General features: G+C 46.4%; 1 protein-coding gene across 1 annotated transcript; it reads right to left on the minus strand.

Annotated features, from left to right (window-relative positions):
• Positions 1–100: 100 nt before the first annotated feature.
• CS (citrate synthase) lies at positions 101–20,645 on the minus strand. Its single transcript, XM_084758525.1, has 11 exons — positions 20,445–20,645; positions 9,751–9,801; positions 9,048–9,155; positions 8,888–8,953; positions 8,277–8,408; positions 7,868–8,056; positions 3,866–4,065; positions 2,890–3,019; positions 2,701–2,802; positions 2,068–2,277; positions 101–1,600 (listed from the first exon to the last, which is right to left on the minus strand). Exons 1-11 carry the CDS (start codon positions 20,484–20,486, stop codon positions 1,430–1,432), a joined length of 1,401 nt encoding a protein of 466 aa, XP_084614651.1. The 5' UTR covers positions 20,487–20,645; the 3' UTR covers positions 101–1,429.
• Positions 20,646–22,022: the final 1,377 nt, after the last annotated feature.

Consider the following 22,022-nt stretch of genomic DNA (forward strand, 5'->3'; position numbering starts at 1 on the left):
GAATGCACAGAACCACTCACCAGCCACTAGTTCAGGTCTCGCTAACCAACCAGATCCCTTTCCTCATAATGAAGAATGCGTATGCAATAGCAAGCTCGAGCATTGTTAATAAAAACATTTATTATTTTTCATTTTATACAGAACAACCTGAAGTCTGCGTCATGACTTAACAGTTACCCAGGGGTTTACAGTGTGTCCATCTCAACAGTGTGGTGCTGGGGTTGGGTTCCACAGGAACACAGGCAGGAGTTCAGGGGTAGGGAGGGGGCACAAGAGGAGTGTATCTCAACCCTTTCTCAAAGAAAAGGCAGTAACGCATTCTGAGTCACTGAAAATCTGTGCACTTGGGGCTGCTAAAATAATTAAGGAGGAAGAGAGACACCAATAGATAAATAAAAGACCATTTCCTTGTTGCAGTGGATGAGAAGGCGGCTTACTGTACTGAATGCCCCCAGCCCTTGGTCCGTTTGACATTCAACGGACACTGTCTAATCGCAAATCCTTTTATGTTCAAAAAGAACAGCTAGAACCCCTGGGAGCAGACCGTGGAGAGGGTGGTCACTCCTGAGCCCTTGTTCTGTGCAAGAGCATGTGAACAGGAGAAACCAAGGTCGGAAGGTAGTGGCTTATTTCCATGGAAGTACAAGGCCTAGTTCACATTAAGTACTGGTAAAGCCAAACAACAGGGAAGACCACAGGTCAGACAGACCTGCTAAAACAGGACCCGAGCAGAGCCCAGGGCAGGGAGACCCAGAGCGTCCTCAGCTTGAGGCACAGCAGGTATAAAGTCTAGAAAGAAACAGAGCACTCCCAGACCTTAGTTTAATGGTATAATTTAAAAGGAGGAATAGGATCAAATGCTGGGTACCAGTCACAGTAAACACTATGCCATTTATGGTCACCGGATAGCATAAAAAGTTGTCAAAGCATTCCAGCTAACCAATAGATCTTGCTAGGAGGCCCTTGCATACATGGGAAAAGGCCCTAGGGTTTGATACAGCTGACATTTGACATGATTCCTATGGAAACAAAGGGGCCTGGCCCTGGCCGACGTGGTCTGGAGGGCTGGTAGAGTGGAAGCAATAGCTTCTTCAGCGTGACTGCAGCTTTTCTGTAACCTGCTTTGACCTAGACAAAGAGGAGTCGGAATCTCACCCTAGAGATGGTGGGAAGCCAGGCCTAACCCTGACCACATGCATTAGTCCTGGTCGTCCTACAGCTGGGGCAACTTATCCAGGTGGGGAGTGAGCTGCTGAGGGAAGAGGGTCACTTTCGTCCTTTACTCTTAATTTATATTTTAACTTCAAATATATTTTCAGTGCCTCAGACACTTTAGTCTTAACTCTTAAAGGCCCCTGAAACAAAACAAAATTATACTTTATTTTTAAGCTTCCTCATTTTCTTATAGTCAATTTCCCCGTCTCCCACTTTACCCTGACTTAGAGTCCACAAACTTCATCAGACCATCTGTGCTCATGGACTTGGGCCTTTCCAGAGGGAACCCTAGGGCTCGGCTCCAGATGAGCTGTGCCAGCACACCCAGTGCCCTTGACACTCCGAACAGGACCGTGTAGTAGTTCATCTCCGTCATGCCATAGTACTGTTAAGGTGGAACAGAAGGCTTTGTTAAGAGCCCAGACAGTGGACAAATAAGTCCATAGCAGCACAAACCTTAGAGACTCCACCCCCCTTCTCCACCATCTATAATGTGATTTGATGACCTCTTCTAGCCTCCAGAGTCCTGTATAAATAATAATAAATACATAAATCTTTAAAAAAAAGCCACCCAGCCGGGCATGGTGGCGCACGCCTTTAATCCCAGCACTTGGGAGGCAGAGGCAGGCGGAACGCTGTGAGTTCGAGGCCAGCCTGGTCTACAAAGTGAGTCCAGGACAGCCAAGGCTACACAGAGAGACCCTGTCTCGAAAAACTTGAACAAAACAAAACAAAAAAAAGCCACCCATGAGGCTTTGGGCTCCATGCCTCTGTTCTGACTAGCAAGTTGATTTTGTGCATGAAGGAGACAACAGTGGTCCACGGGAGGAGAGCAGGGAGTAGAGGACTCACCTGGAGCAGCACCCCACTGTGAGCGTCCACGTTGGGCCAAGGGTTCTTGGCCTTCCCCTGCTCTAAAAGGACATTGGGCACAATCTTGTACAGCTGAGCAACCAGCTTAAACATGGGGTCGTCGGGCAGATGTTTCAGAGCAAACTCTCGCTGACAGGAGTATCGTGGATCAGTCTTCCTTAGCACTGCGTGACCATATCCTGGGACAACCTGTAAAGGGCAGGGGGAAAATAACAGTTGGTATATTCAGGCAGAACTTTCTCCTCTTCATTCTCAGGGTGCTTTGGTCCTGGTGCTCAAGCAAGACTATAAATTCAAACTCAATCTCGGTGATTCAGTGAACCCTTGCCTCAAAATGGGGGAAAAAAAGGGGGGGGGGGCTGGGAATATATATATAAAAAATTCAGTGGCACAGAACTTGCCATGAGACGCTGGGTTCAAGCCCTAGCATCCTAAGAAAGAAAAAGAAAACTAAATCCACAGGTAAACAGATGGAGAAACAGAAGAAGCACCTTCTTAGCTAGCGAAGGGACTGCTTTTTTTCCCTCTGCATTTTTCCCCTTGAGACAAGGTCCTGATGGCCTCATGTTTGGAAGCCGCAGTGTTTGGTCTTAGCCTCTCCTGGCTGCTTACCCGTCCTGAGTTGAGGGTATTCCAGATGTAGTCTCGTAACTTCTCATCTGACACGTCTTTGCCAACTTCCTTCTGTAGATGTGTTAGCCAGACAAGCACCTCCTGTATGTTAGGTTCAGGGACGGGGAGGAGAAACGTCAATACACGTGTCAAGATAAGGGACAGACAGGGGGAGGAAAAAGGCCTTACCTGATTTGCTAGTCCATGCAGAGGCCCTGCCAGCCCATTCATGGCTGCTGCAAAGGACAGGTAAGGGTCTGAAAGGGCACTGCCCACCAAGTGGCTTGTGTGGGCACTTACATTACCACCCTCATGGTCACTGTGGGGAAATAAGACAGAGCCAAAAGGAGAAAAAAAAAAGGCTGATTATGAAACAGACTCTACTGTTCTCTTGTCTTCTCCTGGCCCTATGGGCTCATAACCCCCTCTGGCCAGGTAGGGCATGCTCACTCCCTACTCCCTTCCCTCACTGTTGGGGTTTCAAATACAAAGCTCAGGCAATACTGAACAAATAATCTGTTTTTGTTGTTTGTGTTTTTCTTTTGTTTTTTCCAGACAGGGTCTCTCTATGTAGCCTTAGCTGTCCTGGACTTGCTTTGTAGACCAGGCTGGCCTCAAACTCACAGTGATCCGCCTGCCTCTGCCTCCTGAGTGCTAGGATTAAAGGCGTGCGCCACTCTGCCCGGCTTGAACAATTAATTTTAACACTGTGCTACACATTCTCAGATACTGACCCCATCTCAACAGTGCTGACGAGAGGGAGCTCCAGGGCAGCTGATGACTGAGCAGCTTGCTTGGTTTCCCTTGGCCTTGCAGCTGTCCTTTATTTCTTGCCCAGTTTCAACCCTTACAAAATGTTCCTTCTACCCCTTTGCTAGAGACCACCTGTTCCCAGATAATAACTTTATGAGTTTGTAAACATATCCCCACTCCTAGCCCCGATTGCTGAACATAATGGCACATGCCTTTAATCTCAGCACTCAATAGGTAGAGGCAGGCAGATTTTTATTAATTTGAGGCCACCCTGGTCTACACAGTGAATTCCAGGACAGCTAGAGCTACATGGAGAGATGCTGTCTCAAAAAACAGAACAAACAAACAAAGAAACAAACAAAGTTTCACATCAATCCAGGCACTGGGATATAGTTATTGAATGTAGGTTTACCTGTGGATGGTGAGGTACAAACGCATAAGCTCTGTGAACTGAGCATCAGTGTAGCCTAACATGTTGGTAAAATTGTGGGACCAATCCAGCTTAGAGTCAATGGCCCCAATACTGCTGCCCTCCCGGTAAAGATTCCGGTAGATCTTTGCCGCAACACAAGGTAGCTTTGCGATCAGGTCCATGCAGTCTTCATAAATCAGCTGATGAGAGAAAGGAAAGATGGGGAAGATGAAAGGAACTGCCCACCAAGACTGGCCTGTGGTGCTGTCTGTCCTGTGACAGCCATGTGCTGAGTACACGACCACAACACACGATGCGTGTAACACACAAGCCCCATGGTTTCCAGCCTACAAATATGGAATGACCATCACAGATGAGAAGCTGCGTTCCCAGGACTTACTGATAGGGTTAACTGTGGTCTTCTCCAGACACTGTAACTTTGTAACTTTGCACTAAACAATGTGCTAAGATGCCACCTTTACATGTTTAAAGCTAGATTCATTATTACTGCATGTATGTACTAGGCATATCAGGAAGATGCACATGGCACAGCAGAGTTAGAGGACAACTCTGTGAAGTCCCTCCTCTCCTTCTGCCTTTATGTGGCTTCAGGGGACAGAAGTTAGGTGTCTAGGACTACAGATGCCTTTACTCGCTGCACCGTCTCAGTTTCTAATATTGATTCTTTACACTAATGTCCCAAAGCTAATTCACACTTTAGCTTCTGTGTCAAACAGTGCTGATCAATTACTGAATAGTGAAATCTGTGTTTTCAGTCTCCACTACACTAGATATAGTATACAAGGTTAGGATACATGTCCTGGGTTTGATAGTGGGCACATGCTTAAGTTTTTTTCCAAGCCACGGGGCTAGAGAGATAGCTCAGCTGTTAAGACAGTTGTTCTTGCACAGGAGCCAGGCTCAGGCCCAGCACCTAGCATGCTGGCTAACAATGGTCTATAACTCCAGTTTCAACGGATCCAACACCCTCTTCTTTTTTTTTAATTTTTTTTAGTTTTTCAAGACAGGGTTTCTCTATGTAGCCTTGGCTGTCCTGGACTCGCTTTGTAGACCAGGCTGGCCTCGAACTCACAGCGATCCGCCTGCGTCTGCCTCCCGAGTGCTGGGATTAAAGGCGTGCGCCACCATGCCCAGGAAAAATGTATTTTTTAATATATTCCCTTTAAGAGAGTTCAGAAAAAAGCCTACTTAAGAGAGAGAAAAGACTGAAAATTAAATGCTAGAATGGAGGTGCAGAAAAGAGACCGGAAAACCCTTTCCCAATTCAGAACAAGGGATGCACAGAAGAATACAATCTGGAACCTGCAGTGAGAACAGAAAGGAAATTCCAGATGAGAGGAATCCACAGAGGCTTAAGGAGAGTGCAGAACAGCAGCCCATAGAGATGCCAGATGACAAAGCTTCAGTGTCAGTCATACAACAGCTTACATAGTTCTCACAGAGAAGGATTAAATAATGCTTTATTGACTTTACAGTTTTTAAATGCCAATGAGACAGGTGGCACAGATACTGAAAAACACTGGATTATGGAAAAGATGGATGAATTAGAATTAGATCAGCCTATAAAGGAGCTAACTTCAGAACAGAAGACAGGAAATAGGCTGTATTGGGGGAGAAGCTTTGTCTTTGTTTCAACAGGAAAAGAAATGTTGTGGATCCCTCCAAAATCTATAACGATTAGATTTGATTTTGGGGGGGGGAACACGACACACACACACACACACACACGACCTCCTGAAAATCTTGGCTGCGGACATGAAGAAAGAAACCAAGAATAAAAACAGGTAACATGAATACTAATCCCTCTTCATGGGAACAGCTCTGAGACTGGCTGAGACACGCTCTGTATAGCAATAAATCTTGCGGGCTACAGAGTCCTCAGAACTTCATCTTACATGCCTTCCTTTCATATGGCATGGAGGTTTACATTACTATTTGGTTATATAGCCCAAACAAACTAATAAAGACAGATGCCTTTCACCTGCTCAAAGAGCAAAGAATCATCTTTAGCTAATCTGTGTACACTGCACATTCTATACTTGTGTTAATGCAGAAATCTGTATTATGTTTACAGAGCAAAAGTCAGACACCAAAGAATACAAGTAGCCTCGGTGATCCAACCTCACAGTCTGCTCAGCGGTTGAGAGCACTGACTGCTTTTCTAGAGGTCCTTAGGTTAGACTGTTAACAACCTAGGAAAATGATTTAGTTCTAAGATGATATCTATAGGTTGATAAATGCAAGCTGTGACAGAAAGTGATTTAAAAGCCCGGAGTGGTGGCGCACGCCTTTAATCCCAGCACTCGGGAGGCAGAAGCAGGTGGAATTTGAGGCCAGCCTGCTCTACAAAGTGAGTCTAGGACAGCCAAGGCTACACAGAGAGACCCTGTCTTGAAAAAACAAACAAACAAACAAAAAGTAATTTAAGTACAGAATTCTGAACTCACAAGATAAGACAGATAGTGGTGTGCTTTCTCCCAGGTCACCAAATACAAATGGACTAGACACTGTGAACATAATTCTGACCTGATAGTTTTCATAATTGTTCTTATTGTATACAGTTTATTTATGTATTGTGTATACAGGGTTCTGCCTGCATGTGTGCCTGCCCGCCAGAAGACGATACCAGGTCTCATTATAGATGGTTGAGAGCTGCCATGTGGTTACTGTGAATTGAACTCAGAACCTTTTGGAAGAGCAGCCAGCGCGCTTAACCTCTGAGCCATCCAGCCCAGCCCCTGTAGACAGTTTATTAATGTTAGAGAAAGAGCCTTTTATTGGACAAAAAGGGGAGATGTTGGAGGGTGTCTTTGTGCACTGTGTGTTCAAATAATTTTTGTACCCAGAGATGTTTGCAGTCCAGACTTTGGAACTGTCATTATTACGAAGCATCTCCTGACTCAGTTTTTATAAAAATATTGTTCTCTACCACCTTCTGATTGGTCACATAAAAAACTGAACAACTTATGAGCTGGGCAGGAGAGGAAAAGGGGGGGGAGAGAGAGAGAGGAGAGAAGAGAAGAGAAGAGAAGAGAGAGAGGAGAGAGGGAGGAGAGAGAGAGGAGAGAGGGAGGAGAGGAGAGAGTGAGAGGAGAGAGGAGAAAGAGAGAGAAAGAATGAGAATGACTGAATGAATGAGGCGGGGACACGGATGGAGAAGGAGGTGCCACACTAAGGTGGCAGGTTAATGGGCCATGTGGCTGGGAAGTGAGCAGGCCAGGGCAGTGTGGTCAGGTTAGAATAGCTCAGTATCTGCCCAGCTATAGTGCCTGAAGCTGTGAATAAATATACAGATCTCTGTGTCCTTACTCAGAGCAAGGACAGGCATAAATTTCCATCTTAATTCTTGGTCCCTGCATTGTCTTCTGGCCTTCACATGTGAGTGCACAAACAAAATAAACAAATAGGGCAAAAGGGAAAAAAATAGAAAAGGATATAATGCTCTACTTACGATTTTAAAAGAAAACATGTATACTATCTTTTTGTTGTTGTTGTTGTTGTTGTTGTTTTGGGGTTTTTGTTTGTTTTCCCCCAGACAAGGTTTCTCTATGTTACCTTGGCTCTCCTGGACTCGCTTTGTAGGCCAGGCTGGCTTTGAACTCTGCCTCCTGAGTGCTGGGATTAAAGGTGTGTGCAACGACACCTGGCTTGTTTTTGGTTTCTTTGAGACAGGGTTTCTTAATGTATAGCCCTGGCTGTCCTGGAACTCTCTTTGTAGACCAGGCTGGCCTCAAACTCCACCTGCCTCTGTCTCCCAAGTGCTGGGATTAAAGGTGTGCGCCACTGTACCAGGCTAAGCCTATTACCTTACAGTAAATTTTTTTGGTATTGAGGACTGACCTTGGGGCCTCAATCATACAGCCTGTTACCCCCGTTTCTAATAGTTTGTTAAGTAGATTCCTGGGGTAACTCAGAAGGACTCTTCACATTCAGGTGCTCTGAACCCCATTACAGCCCAACCACCAACTCAAAACCTCCTACCTCCCAGTACTTGGTGCGGTTGATGCCCTCTGCATATGCCCTGGCAAAGTTGCTTTCACTGTTGAGGGCTGTAATGGCTGCACTGAGCTGAGACATGGGGTGCAGATTGGTGGGAAAGTTGTCCAGCATGGTGACCACATGAGACGGCAGAGCTGCCCTTTTTGCCCATTCTTGTGAGAGCCAAGATACCTGTGGGAAAGGAGATACACTCAGAAAAACAGGAACAGTCGTATCTGAGTAAAGGCAATCAGCAGGGTCAATACAATCCATTTAAATTGACTCAGACCTGATGATTCCTTCTCAAAGCGCTCTTGATTAATTCTAGCTACGGCCAGATGAGGATTAAATTGCTAAGATTAGAGAAAAGCAAGGAAGGGGAGATGGGAAAGGCCAATGCTCTTGGCTGTACCTGCTCCTCTGTTGGCATCTGTCCAGTTACCAGCAGCCAAAATAAACCCTCAGGCAGGGGCTCCTCCCCACCCTTAGCCTTAGGCAGCAGTTTCTGACATTCAGGGATACTGTAGCCTCGGAAACGGATGCCCTTAAAAAGAAAATCGAGAATTACAACCAAATTTACTAATCTATCAGCCATATAACGGGCTGGCCCTAACTATTCCAGACGTTTCAGTGGGTAAACACACTTGTCACTAAGCCTGATGACCTGAGTTTGATCCCTAGCCCACACTACAGTGTTAGAGAGCTGACTCGCACAGGTTGTCTTCTGACACCAATCATATAATGTGGCACTCGCACCTGGGCACACGCATGAATGTGTATACACAAAGTAAATATATTTATCAATTTAAAATATATTTATTGAGGCTGAGTGGTTAAGAGCACATGCTGCTCTTCTAAATGAGCCAGGTTCAATTCCCAGCACCCACATCTTTCTCTAACTCCAGTCCCAGAAGACTGTAAGAGGTCCTATGCATACCTACTCTGCACTGGGCTGCTCACTTCTCAAACTGGTTTCTATGGTCAGAGCGCACCAACAGTCACTGGCGGATGCTGGCGTCTTACCTCATCAGGGTCCAGAACTGATGTCTCATACACAAGTCCTTTCATGCCTCTCATGCCGCCATACATCTAAAGGAGAAAAGTTGTGACCGACCGTCAGCCTGACTCAGACAGAGCTGGTTAGAGCTTTGTGGCACCCCCTGCAGGACACTGTGGGTCTTACCATGTCCACGGTGACCTGGCCCACCACTGTCTTCCCATGCTGCTGTTTGAAGGCCTTGACTCTGGCCTGCTCCTTAGGTATCAGATTGGCCAGTACATCTTTCAAATTCTAGGAAGAGAAACAGAAGACTTAGAGAAGGCATGCGAAGACTGCTTGCTAGCATTTCTCTATCTGCCGGGGATGGGGAGAAAGGGATGGGGAGCTTCATTTTGAAGAGATGAAAATACCTGGATATAGACAGCAATGCTCATGTAATGATAAAGTCAGAAATGATGGGCTGAAGAGATGGCACTGCATGTTCTTCCAGAGGACCGGGGTTCAATTCCCAGCACCCACATGGTGGCTCACAACCATCTGTAATGAGATCTAGTGCCCTCTTCTGGCCTGCAATAGTACATGCAGGCAGAGTATTATACACATAATAATAAATACAACTTTATAGTAAGACCTTGTACTAGGAATTAAATAATAGTAAATTTTATTTCAGTTAGGAGTCATGAGTATCTTTTAAGTGGTAAAGTGCCTGCCTAGCACGTATAAGGGTAACATTGCTATTTCCATAGCATTGCTCCACTGAGTCAATTACTTCTTAAAACAGTAGTAATCATAACCCCAACAACAGTAACTACTAGCTGTTTCCAACAAACACTGTATCCTGATGTCAGACTGCTTCAAGGACTCTGCACTCCTTGCCAGGTCTCACCGTGGAGGAAGCACTGGCATGCCGGGCAGCAAGGACAAGGCAGGAGGAATTCTGTAGAAAGATGAAGACAAGACCCTTATTAGTACCCTCCTCACTGTACCAAGAAGTTGCAGTGGCTCTGTCTGTCTCTCCAGGTTGCCCTTTTAGGACAGTTTGCTCCTGTACTCCCTAAGAGCTTCTGTCACACACCTGTTCTAGAGCACCTAGTCCACGCAGACGTAGGTGTCAATACTCCTGAGTGACCCCCACTGGCAATCACTGCTGCTAGGGTGTCTGCATCAGTTTTTCTTCTAGTCATCCAGCCTGCCCATTTCTTTCACATTTCTAACCCTTCTGGTTTATTTTATTTCCTAGAGAACCAGACAGAGCAACCAGAGTGTTGCATGTACTGATTATACAAAGCTGCTAATTACAGCTGATGCAAACTGCATTCATGTTCTGTCTTGCCCCTGAAAAGACAAATGGACAATAGAAATAGAAAAGACAAATAGAAATTATGTTAGGTCTCATAGCCAAAAAAATGGTAGACCTGCATTTAGGACTTGATGTGATTTTTCTCCCCCTATAAATTGCAGGTTGAGATTAATCCCAGCACTGGGGGGGGGAGGGGGAAGGGGGTCAGAGGCAGCCTGGTCTACAGAGTGAGGTCCAGGACAACTAGGGCTGTCTATTAAACAAAGAAACCCTGTCTCCAAAAACAAAATTAAATTAAAGCATGAAGGACGCCGATTTGTGCATAGATAATAAATTAATACTTGTTTCTTTAAAAAGTGCTGGCCTTGTTCAGCAGGGTGGTGACATGCCTGTCATCCAAGCACCACAGAGGCCAAGCAGTTAAGATTCAGGTCCTCTGAAAGCCTGGGCTACAGAGTGAGAACATGTATTTGAAAGAAAAAGAGGCAGGTGTCATGGCCATAGCCAGTTGGAAGGTATGCACAGGGAGAAACCAGGAGTTCAAGATCAGTCTCAGCTACATGTCACATCCAGTTCGAGGCTGAGAAGCAGCCAGGCATGGTAGCGCACACTTTTGATCCTAGCACTTGGGAGGCAGAGGCAGGTGGATTGCTGTGAGCTCGAGGCCAGCCTGGTCTACAAAGTGAGTCTAGGACAGCCAAGGCTACACAGAGAAACCCTGTCTCAAAAAAAAAAAAAAAAAAAAAAAAAGGAAAACAAGACTGAGAAGAATATTGGCTGTTAACAGGAAGCAGCAGCTAAAGGGAAGAATGAATGGGTAATACCCTTTGGCAACAAAACAGGAAATAACCTCGATTTCTTTCTTTCTTTTTCTTTTTTTTTTTGTGAGGGATGTTATTTTTTGGCTTTTTTTGAGACGGGATCTCCTATGTATGGTAAAGGCTGTTCCTGAACTCACTATACAGGCAAGGCTGACCTCAAACTCCTGGTTCCTTCTGCCTTCTACCAGAGTACTACAGTCACAAGGGTTTTGTTTTGTTTTTTTTTTAAAGATTTTATTTATTTTATATATATGAGTGCTCTGTCTACTTGTACACCTGCAGGCCAGAAGAGGGCATTAGAGGGTATGTAGATGATTGTGAGTCACCATGTGGTTGCTGGGAATTGAACTCAGGACCTCTGGAAGAGCAGACAGTGCTTTTAACCATTGAACCATCTCTCCAGCCCTGTCACAGGTTTTTTTGAGAAGCCACACACTTCCATCAGATGCCCAGTGGTCTGTCTCCACAGAGCTGCAGCATGGCTCTGTACAGTATCCTCAGGTTACTCCCACTGATGGGACACGCAGATTACAAACTTCTGAGTCACTCCTGAACTACTTCCAGCTCCTCCCCCACCTTGGAGGTGTGGCAGCAAATTTTGGCTTCTGGTTACTTGCCACAAGTAGTCACCTCACTGAACAGCAGCTGTCAGGCAAATCAGGCAGCTACTCCACTCAACAACAGAGCTGCTAAGGCTTGGTGAATAGCGGCTGACAACCAGGACTGCCTGCAGCATGAAAGTGCAGACCCAGTGTCATATGCTGTTACCTCTGGTTTACTCTACTGAGACAGGATCTCATGTAACCCAGTCTGGCTTTGACTCCCGGCCCCTCCTGCTTGATTCCTAAGTGCTGCATTACATACAGGTGTGCCTATCTCACACCTGAGTACATCTGACTTGTCTCATTTCTGAGACAAGGTCTCACCGTGCAGCCCAGGCTGGCCTGGACCCTCCTGTAGTGACTTCATCAAAGCTGGGATTATAGGCACAAGACACTTGGCCTAGTGAGTTTGCTATTGTTGATGGAAGTAGATTACTGTTCTCAAATGTGCTGACATCACAAAATATATCAGCCGGGTGTGGTGGTGCATGCCTTTAATCCCATCACTCAGGAGGCAGAGGCAAGTGAATCTCTGAGCTCAAGGCCAGCCTGGTTTACAAAGTTGAGTTCCAGGACAAGCCAGGGCTACACAAAGAAAACTTTCTCAAAACAAAGCAAAACAAAATGTATTATCACCTCTATTTTACAGGGCTTAGAGAGAAAAAGACCAATGAGTTACATGCAGGTAATACTGTGAAAAACTTTTCTATAGTACTCAAGAATATTCCTGCAGGCCAGGAGTGGTGGCGCACGCCTTTCATCCCAGCACCTGGGAGGCAGAAACAGGCAGATTGCTGTGAGTTCGAGGCCAGCCTGGTCTACATAGCGAGTCTAGGACAGCCAAGACTACACAGAGAAACCCTGTCTCAAAAAACAAAAAACAAAACAAAACAAAAAGAATATTCTTGCGGGACTGGAGAGATGGTTCAGAGGTTAAGAGCACTGGCTGCTCTTCCAAAGACCCTAAATTCAATTCCCAGCAACCACATGGTGACTCACAACCATCTATAATGTGATCTGGTGTCCTCTTCAGGTGTGTAAGCATACATGCAGGCAGAACACTGTACATATAATAAATACATAAATCTTTAAAAAGAAAAAAAAAAGAATATTCCTGCTAAAATAGGAAAATGAGGGCTGGAGAAGATGGCTCAGAGGTTAAGAGCACTGGCTGCTCATCCAGAGGTCCTGAGTTCAATTCCCAGCAACTACATGCTGGCTCCCACTCATCTGTAATGAGATCTGGTGACCTCTTCTAGAGTGCAAGCACATGTGCAGGCAGAACATTGTATACATAATAAATAAATAAATAAATAAATATTTACAAAAATATATAAATAAATAAAATAAAATAGGAAAATGAACCAATTGTCAAGCATCAGTGAACTACCACTCCACATTCTGGAATTTTATTTGGATAATCACTTAGTATGATTATACTCTCTGCTCCCCCCCCCCTCCAGGGTTTCTCTGTGTAGCCTTGCCTGTCCTGCACTCACTTTGTAGACCAGGCTGGCCTCGAACTCACAGAGATCCGCCTCTGTCTCCAGAGTCCTGGGATTGCAGGCTTGCGCCACCATGCCTGGCTTCATGGTTATATTCTCATACCTTTCATCTTACTGTTACTAATTCCTATAAAGGGCTCTTTTCACAGGAGAAGGCATTTTGTTTGTTTTTCGAAGACAGGGTTTCTCTGGAGAGAAGGTAATTTTACTTTGACCTCCATTCTAGGCACAGCATCCTACATTCCCAGGAACTCCAACACTAAGACAGGCAGGCATAGTGTTGAAGTCTGTAATCCCAGTACTGGGAGGCAGAGGCAGGCAGACCTCTGAGTTCGAGGCCAGCCTGCTCTACAGAGTTCCAAGACACCCAGGGATACATAGACCCTGTTTCAAACAAACAAACAAAAGAGGCAGTGATGGTAGAAAAATGGCTCAGCATGTAAGAACACAGGCCAGGCTGCTCTTCCAAAGGATGTGGGCTCAACTCCCAGCACCCACATGGTGTCTCATAATGGTCAGTAACTCCAATTTCAGAGGATCCATTGCCATCTTCTGGTCTCTTCAGGGACCACACATATACATGGTACATGGACATACATACATACAAATTATCTGTACACATACAACAAAAAATCCTTGATGACCCTGATTTTAACACACTGTCCTCTTTAACAGATGACAAAGCAAAAAGAAGCAAACACAAAATGAGAAGGAAATCTTTTGAGCTATAGAGCCTTCTAATGCAAAAAGAACACTTGTATTAAGAAAAAAGAAGCCTGGGTAGTGGTGGTGCACTCTTTTAATCTCAGCACTGGGGAGGCAAAAGCAGGTGGATCTCTGAATTAATGGCCAGCCTGGTCTACAAATGAGTTCCAGGACAGCCAAGGCCATACAGAGAAACCCTGTCTCAAAAACAAAAAACAAACAAACAATACCAAAAGAAAAGGAAAAAAAAAAGCCAGGAGAGGCAGGCTTTAATCTCAGCACTCTGAAGGCAGAAGCAGGCAGATTTCTGTGAGTTCAAGGCCAGATTGCTCTATACAGTGATTTCCAGATCAGCCAGGGCTACATAGTGGGACCCTACATCCTAAAATGATGGAGCGGGAAAGATGGCTTAGCAGTTAAGAGTGCTCTATCAGAGAAACTCTGTCTCAGAAAACAAAAGGAAACAAACAAACAGACAAAAACCAAGCAAACAAACAGAGTGCCCTACCAGAGCTCAGCTGCCAGCATCAACATTAGATAGCTCACAACCCCCTGGCACCTCTAGCTCCAGGGGGATTTGAAGCCGCGTACTCCAAGTGAAATAAACCAGACAGTGGTGCTCACCTTTAATCCTAGCACTGGAGACACAGAGGCAGGGGATCTCTTTGAGTCTGAAGATCATAGCCTGGTCAACACATCAAGGTCTAGAAGAACCAGGGCTATACCATTAGACTCTGTTTCAAAAATAAGCAGAGGCATGTGCCTCCTTAGCGTGTCAGTCTCAAGCATGAGGAGGTGAAGACATGAGACGTGGCATGGTGGTACACACCTGTAACCTTAGCACTTAGGAGGTAGAAGCATGATAGGAGTTTAAAGCCAGCCTGTCACATGGAACGCTGTCTCAGAGAAACTCAGAAAGGAAAACAAAAACAAACAACAACAACAAACTGGCCTAGGACAAAAACTCCTGTGTTTCAAGAATCAGGTCAGAGAACTAAAGCCAATTACAGCCTGTGTTTCACAACGGGCATGCTGCAAGCCAGCCGGCAATGTTTGGTCAGGCCACTTATAGCCTGAGCAAATTTGTCAAGATTTTATACTCTGACCCCTTTAATACTAATAGGCGTTATCTTAATACTCCTACATGTGAAGCCAGGCAGTAGTGGAGCAAGTCTTTAAGCCACTCTACTGGCTCCCACCTGTCACTGTCTAACAGCATCTTGTTCACATGTCCACTTCATTATTCAGAGAGGAAGACCATAAAATATATCACTCACACCTTGGAAAAGGACTGAGTTGCCAAAACAGAAAACAAAGACTCTTAGCAGAAACTTATTTTGTTCTGTATAAGTCTGTCAATACAGTATTATTTTTGTGTGGGGGGAGGGGAGACCAGGTGTGGCTATACTACCTTGGCTGGCACTAATGTTAAATGGCAACACAGCTCTTATATAATTCATTTTTAAAGATTTCTTTTATTTATGTGTCTGTGTACACCGTATATGTGCAGATGCCTCTGAAGGCCTGAGGAGTGCAGAGGACCCCTAGACGCGGAGTTAGAGGCAACTGTAAAGCCAACTTAAGTGCTGGGTACCAAACTCAGGTCTTCTACAGAAGCAGCTGGTGGCCGGGAGTGGTGGTACAGGCCTGTAATCCCAGCACTCAGGGAGGCAGAGGCAGTAGGATTGCTGTGAGTTCAAGGCCAGTCTGGTCTAACAAATTGTAGGACAACCAAGGCTACACAGAAAAGCCCTGTCTTGAAACAAACAAATAAACAAAAATTTAAAAAAGAAAAGAAAAAAAAAACAGTGTATGCTCATAACTGATAAGCCATTTTCCTAGATCCAATTTTTAGGCCTTTTTGTTGGTGGTTGTTTGTTTTTTGTTTTTGTTTTTTGCCTGCCTCTGCCTCCCACATGCTGGGATTAAAGGTGTGCGCCACCACACCCAACTCAATTTATTGTTTGTTTGTTTGTTTGTTTTTTGAGACAGGGTCTCTCTGTGTAGCCTTGGCTGCTCTGGACTCGCATTGTAGACCAGGCTGGCCTCGAACTCACAGCGGTCCACCTGCCTCTGCCTCCTAAGTGCTGGGATTAAAGGCGTGCGCCACCACGCCCGGCCACAATTTATTGTTTTTTAATGTATTAACTTTTATTACTTTTAATTTGGAAATTTATTCCTGGGCTGGTGAGAAGGCCCAAAAGGCACTTGCTGCCAAATCTGATGATCTGAGTTTGTGGAAGGATCAAAGATTACCTCATATAAACTGTCCTCTGACATCCACAAGAGTGCTGTGTGACAGGCAGACAGGCAGTTATTACATCGACATGAAATGCACATAACCTGTCACCTTAGCACTTGCTTGGAAATAATAAATGATTTCCTCACTTCTGCTAGATTTTTTAAAAATTTAATTTATTTAATGTTGGTGTTTTGCCTGCATGTATGTCTGTGTGAGGGTGTCAGATCTTGTAGTTACAGATAGTTGTGAGCTGCCATGTGGGTGCTGGGAATTGAACCCAGGACCTCTGGAAGAGCAGTAACTGCTCTTAACCTCTGAGCCATCTCTCCAGCTCTAGATTTGTTTTTAAAACAAGTTTTAGCTAATACTTTGCTCCAGGTTTCACAAGAAAAAAATAAAATAAAAATGAAGCTGGGTATGGTGGGTCATGCCTGTGCCCAGCAACACTTATCTGCTCAAAAAATATAAACTGAGCCAGGCACAGTGGAGCACGCCTGTAATCCCAGCATTTGGGAGGCAGAGGCAGGTGGATCTCTGTAAGATTGTGGCCAGCCTAGAAAAACTAAAAACTAAAAACAAACAAACAAAAAATTAAAAAACAAAAAGAAAGAAAGAAAAGAAAAAAGAAAAAAATCGCTGTGTGGCTTTAGCTGAGATCTACATCTGGTTTCCTATACACTGCGTGCTCTGGTTTTAGGAGCCAAAAATGCCAGAGATCCCTTCTCTGCTTTTACGACTACCTTTGCTGCCTGCCTGTGCCCATGAATTCATATTTGAGTGCTTAGGAACAGAGACTTATCCTACAATCACCATTAAGTTCCAGTTGGTCAAGAAAGGTAAATGCACAGAGATCAGAGTCTTGCCTTCAAAAGTTGGGGTATTAAGCCTATTTCACAGGAGAAACATGATTCTGTTTTGTTGAAATTAATTTCAGAGTAGGGCTAATAGAAAATATGTAGTGGACTGTTGTGATGGCCCACATCTTTAGTTCTAGCACTCAAGAGGCAGAAGTAGGTGGCCCTGTGAGGCCAGTCTGTTCTACAGAGTGAGTTCCAAGACAGTCAGGCTACACAGAGAAACCCTGTCTCACAAAACAAAAACAAAGATGGAAAGGCCAGGTGTGGTGGTGCACAGTTTTAATCCCAGCACTCAGGAGGCAGAGGCAAGTGGATCACTGTGAGTTCAAGGCCAGCCTGGTCTACAAAGCAAGTCCAGGATAGCCAGGACTACACAGCACAGAGAAACCCTGTCTAAAAAAAAAAAAAAAAGGTTGGAAAAAAACATTCTAGATTAGGATGTTTAGAACTTTGAAAAGATCAGTACAGTTTTTCTTTTACATAACAGTGACTTATAGCATACCTGTACCACTACACATTTTCCTTTTTCTTTCTTTCTTTTCTCTCTTTTTTTTTTTTTTAAAGACAGGGTTTCTCCATGTAGCCATGGCTGTCCTGGACTCACTTTGCAGACCAGGCTGACCTCAAACTCCGAGATCCACCTGCTTCTGCCTTCCAGGTGCTGGGATTAAAGGTGTGTGCTACCACACTTGGCACATGGTGTTTTAATTTATTTATTTATTGTGTATACAGTGTTTTTGTCTGCCTGCAGGCCAGAAGGGGGCACCAGGTCTCATTGTAGACGGTTGTAACCACTATGCAGTTGCTGGGAGCTGAACTCAGGACCTTTGGAAGGACAGACAGTGCTCTTAACCTGTGAGTCATCTCTGTAGCCCCATGGTAAGATTTGTAAAAGAAGCCAATATTCTTTTTGGATATTGCTGATTAACCATGTTGACTTCAAAAGCCCTATTTTGGGGACTTGGTGGCCCTATTCCAATTCCTAGGCTACCACACACCCAGATGACCTGGGAAAACCAACCTCAAGTAGGACAGGCCTGAGCTACATACTTCCTGGCCAAGACCTATTCATCTACAAGTCTTGATAGATTTTGGAGATGGGGGTGGGAAAGGTAAACAGTAATAATCTTTTTAAATTTCCCCCCTTAACAGGCTTCATGGAGATACAGTCCCAGGCTGGCCTGAAACCTTTGGAACTTGAGGTCTTCCTACCTTGACTTCCTTCAGTCCTGGAATTACAACTGTGCATCAGTGAGGCAATTGCAGAGCACCACACACAGACACGGCACGCACATGCACACACACACATACACATCACACACAGACATGGCACATGCTTGCATTGGAGGTTTATAAAGCTAGGGTCTTGCACACTCAAGCCAAACATTTTTCACTGAGCTGTATTTTTTTACTTTTCAAGACAGGGCTTCTCAGTGTAGCTCTCATTATCCTGGAACTCTGTAGAGCAGACTGGCCTCTAACTCACAGATCAACTAAAGGTGTGTGCCACCACTACTGACTGCCGGCCTTTAATACGCCACCCCCCCCCCCCCCCCGCCCCAAGACTGGGTTTCTCTGCGTAGCCTTGGCTGCCCTGGACTTGCTTTGTAGACCAGGCTTGCACTCAGACTGTTGGGATTATCGGTGTGTGCCACTCTGGCTTGTGTGGTTTGTTTTATTGTTGTTGTCTGACCACACGTGTCTATGCCAGAGTGAGTGAGTTCAGGTGTCTTTCACGTTATTAATATGGAGTCTCTCATGGAAACCTATGTCTGAAGACCCTGAGGTCCCATCTGTTTCCACTCTTGCCCCAACCTCAGCACTATGAGGACTTTAGGCACCTGTAGGAGAACATGGTTAGGTGGAGTTCAGGATATGAACTCAGGTCCTGTGCTCACCCTTGGAGCCCCAGCTTAATGGAACTCACTCTATATGTAGCCCTGGCTGTCCTCCAGCTCACGGAGATCCACCTGCCTCTGCCTCCCGAGTGCTAGGATTAAAGGCAAAGGTGTGTGCTACCACTACCTGAATGGCTCTGCTGATTCTAAGAGGAAACCTAACCCTTTTTCTTGGAGGCAGATTATTATGCAGCTCAGGATGGCCTCGAACTCACCATGGAGCCGCTGTCTCCACTTCCCAAGTGCTGACATTACAGGCACGTACCATCACACCCAACACAAGGCAAACTGAGATTCAAGCATGCTAGGCAAGTACTTGACTAGCTGAGGCCAAAAGACTTCTAAAGTTTCCGAGATCCTCAACTCCACTTCTAACATAAAAGTAAAGAATAACAGCACAAATGTGGCCAGCCATACCCCCCTCACCCCACCCCCGACACACAAAGGCCCTTAAGAGGCAAGATAAACTCAGAAGGCAAGCCCAATGGCTTTCCTCAAGTCCGCTGCTGTGTTAGACTATCTGGTCTGAGGGAGCAGCTCTGGGGTGCTCTAATTATAGGTCCACTACTCTGCCAACACTGTCTAGAACTTGCTTCATTCCCAAGAGCTTTCCTTACCCAGTTCCCTGGCAGCAGGAGTATCAACAGCCAAGTAAGACAAGGATCTACCAATAACTCCTCTTTACCTTGCTGTTGGGTGCTCAGAGGAACCCCAAGACAACTCCTGCAGGCCGGGTGGTATATCTGATAACTGCGCGTTACGCACAGCAGGTCAAAACCATTCTAAGTCTCGTCTTTCCTCCAGGTGTACCCTGCTTCAAGCCGTCTACTGACGAGAGAAAACCTAAGTTCTTTACAGAAGCCAAGGTCGTCCATGGGACTGTCCCCACCTGGATGAGAGATCTGAGATTCCTGCAGCACCGCCGGGTCCCTCTGTTTAAAGGACCAAGGTGTGCAGAGCCCAAAGTAGTGATAATCTAAAATTAAGAGTAATCATCATTCGGACTTGACTTTGCCAATTCAAAACGGCAGAAATGTCAAGTTCAAGGGCCCCCGGGGAATTCAAGGAAGCATAGCAAGTAGGAGAACTGGTCACGTGACCTTGGTTGGTGTTACTACCTCTTGCCGGTCTTCATTTATTGGCTTGTAGCTTGGAGGGACAGGTTTTCTGGTTCTTGCTCCAGTCTTATGGGATACTCAGTCAGCAGGTTTGACAGAGGCGCCCCACCCTACCCGAACTCCTCCTGTACACAGGGAAGCTCAAGAGGCCCAAGGACAAAGAGGAGCTTGGGGGAAGTGGGGGGGGGGCTCTATTGCTAACAACACTGCAACGTCGGGGTCACTTCAAGGCGTCCATTCCACTGAGAGACAGGTCCTGACAGGGCTCACCCCCACGTCTCCTCCACCCTCTGGCCTTCCCGCCCGGCTTCCACCTGGGCTGCGGCGGGCGAGCGGGAGGGCAGGCCTCCGCCGGCCGGCAGCGCACACCTCGGAGCAGGAAGGGGCAGCGCAGCACATGGCCCGGCGGCCGCAGGGAGCGCTGGCCTCCCGCCAAGCGCTGGGCCCCTTTAAGGCGCGGAGGGCGCCCCGGTGCCGAGCCGGCCGCCTCGGCCCCACCCCGCGACGACGCGCTCCCTCCCGAGCCGCTCACCTTGGCTCCCAAGAGCCGGGCTGCCGCGCTGAGGAGGGCCATGGCGGGCGGACTCTGGGGCCTGGCGGAGACGGAGCGGAGGGCGAGAGCTGCAGCTTCAACCGGAGCGGCCGCCGCTGTGCTGGACACCGCGCCAACCGGCGGACAAGGTTGAAAGGAGGCGGCTGAAGGGAAGGGTAGACGAACCGGCAGAGGCGCCCAGCCCGGGGTCCTCGGCGAGGCCCCGCCCCCTGACCGGCCCCGGTCCCGCCCCTCTCGGGGGACTCGTCCCCGGCTCGGCCATTGGTCCAGGACGGAGGAGGGGCGGGGCTTGAGCGGCTGACAGCTGTGACGGCTCGGAAGATTGGACAGTGAGGATTAGGCTAATTAGGAGTGGGTGGGGAGGGGGTTGTAGGTGTCCAAAGATGTGCCTGAGAACTCAGTTAACTTCCTTCTTTGGCTTTTCTCTTTGCCCTTAACACATTAAGGGTTCTCCAGAGGATGCAAAAGATAAAAGCTCCAGCCTTCTGAAGGTCATAGCGCACAGCAGTGACCATTGCGCGGGGGCGCGCGCGCGCGCGCGCGCACACACACACACACACACACACACACACACACACATCCCCACCTGCTTAGCATGCTTTCTTATATTTTTGGTTGTGAGCCTACCCTTTAACTAAGGCTGAGGCACCTCTCCAGCCCTCGGCATACTTTCTTAATGTCTTCGATTAATGACTTCATGGCCATGGAGGTGACACCATGTGGTGGAGAGCAGGCTGCGATGCCAGTCACCTGCTTGATGATCATTTGTGAATGGCAGAGATCTTGATATTACAGATACTGATGCCCATTATGTGGAGAAAAGCAAACCCAGGAGCCTGGATGTTGACTGCTGTTTGTGCACTGCAGGGACTCTTAAGTCTTACAAAGGCCCCCTTAATATGAAGGGGCCTGTACCTTTAAGTCTTTGGGCCCTGGGCATTATTATTCTGTCATTCTCCATACAACCCTCTCAAACGTAGCCACAGGATCAGGAGCTGCAACCCTCCACTAAAGACCAGGCATTAGACACTCCCTTTTTGTCACATCATTCACAGTATTTCCAAAGGGCTCTAGGACACTTCTCCTACTTGGCTCTCTCTCTTATCCTCTGCTCCCCCAGAAACCATTGCACTGACTGACACAAGGATTTAAAATGCTCTTACACATCACCTCTGGACGCCTCAGAACGTCTAGACTTTCCCAAGCCGGTTGTTGTAATTGGCCTAAGGGTGGAGAGAAGCTGAGCCAAAGATCAGGGCGCCTTATCTATAAACCCCAACCCCAAATGTATGACCGTTTCATCTTCCCACACTGCAGTAACAAAGTACAGAGGTCTCAGTATCCATGGAAGCCAAGTTTAGATAGTCCTTGTTTATAGAGGATGTAGTTTGTGGCTTAGACTTGGAAAAAGAGAAAGAAAAAAAAAACCCCCACTTCCCCCACGTTTTCTCATATACAGATTCATTCCTGCCCAGCAGTGTTCTTCTGCTTGGAAATCAGGTAGTTCTTAGGAGAGAACTTCATTAAGAGAAGTCACACACCGGAGAAGCCATGACC

The sequence above is a fragment of the Acomys minous genome, assembly GCF_964271855.1.
Source record: "Acomys minous genome assembly, chromosome: 15".
NCBI lineage: Eukaryota > Metazoa > Chordata > Mammalia > Rodentia > Muridae > Acomys > Acomys minous.

Bases quoted from the DNA above. Each gene is read 5' to 3' on its own strand.
- CS (XM_084758525.1), bottom strand. From the start codon at position 20,486: ATGGCCCTCCTCAGCGCGGCAGCCCGGCTCTTGGGAGCCAAG. The intron at 9,802-20,444 runs GTGAGCGGCTCG...ATCTTTCTACAG, and splicing joins CCCGGCTCTTGGGAGCCAAG to AATTCCTCCTGCCTTGTCCT. The intron at 8,057-8,276 runs GTACAGCCAAGA...CCTTTCCCACAG, and splicing joins AGATGCCAACAGAGGAGCAG to GTATCTTGGCTCTCACAAGA.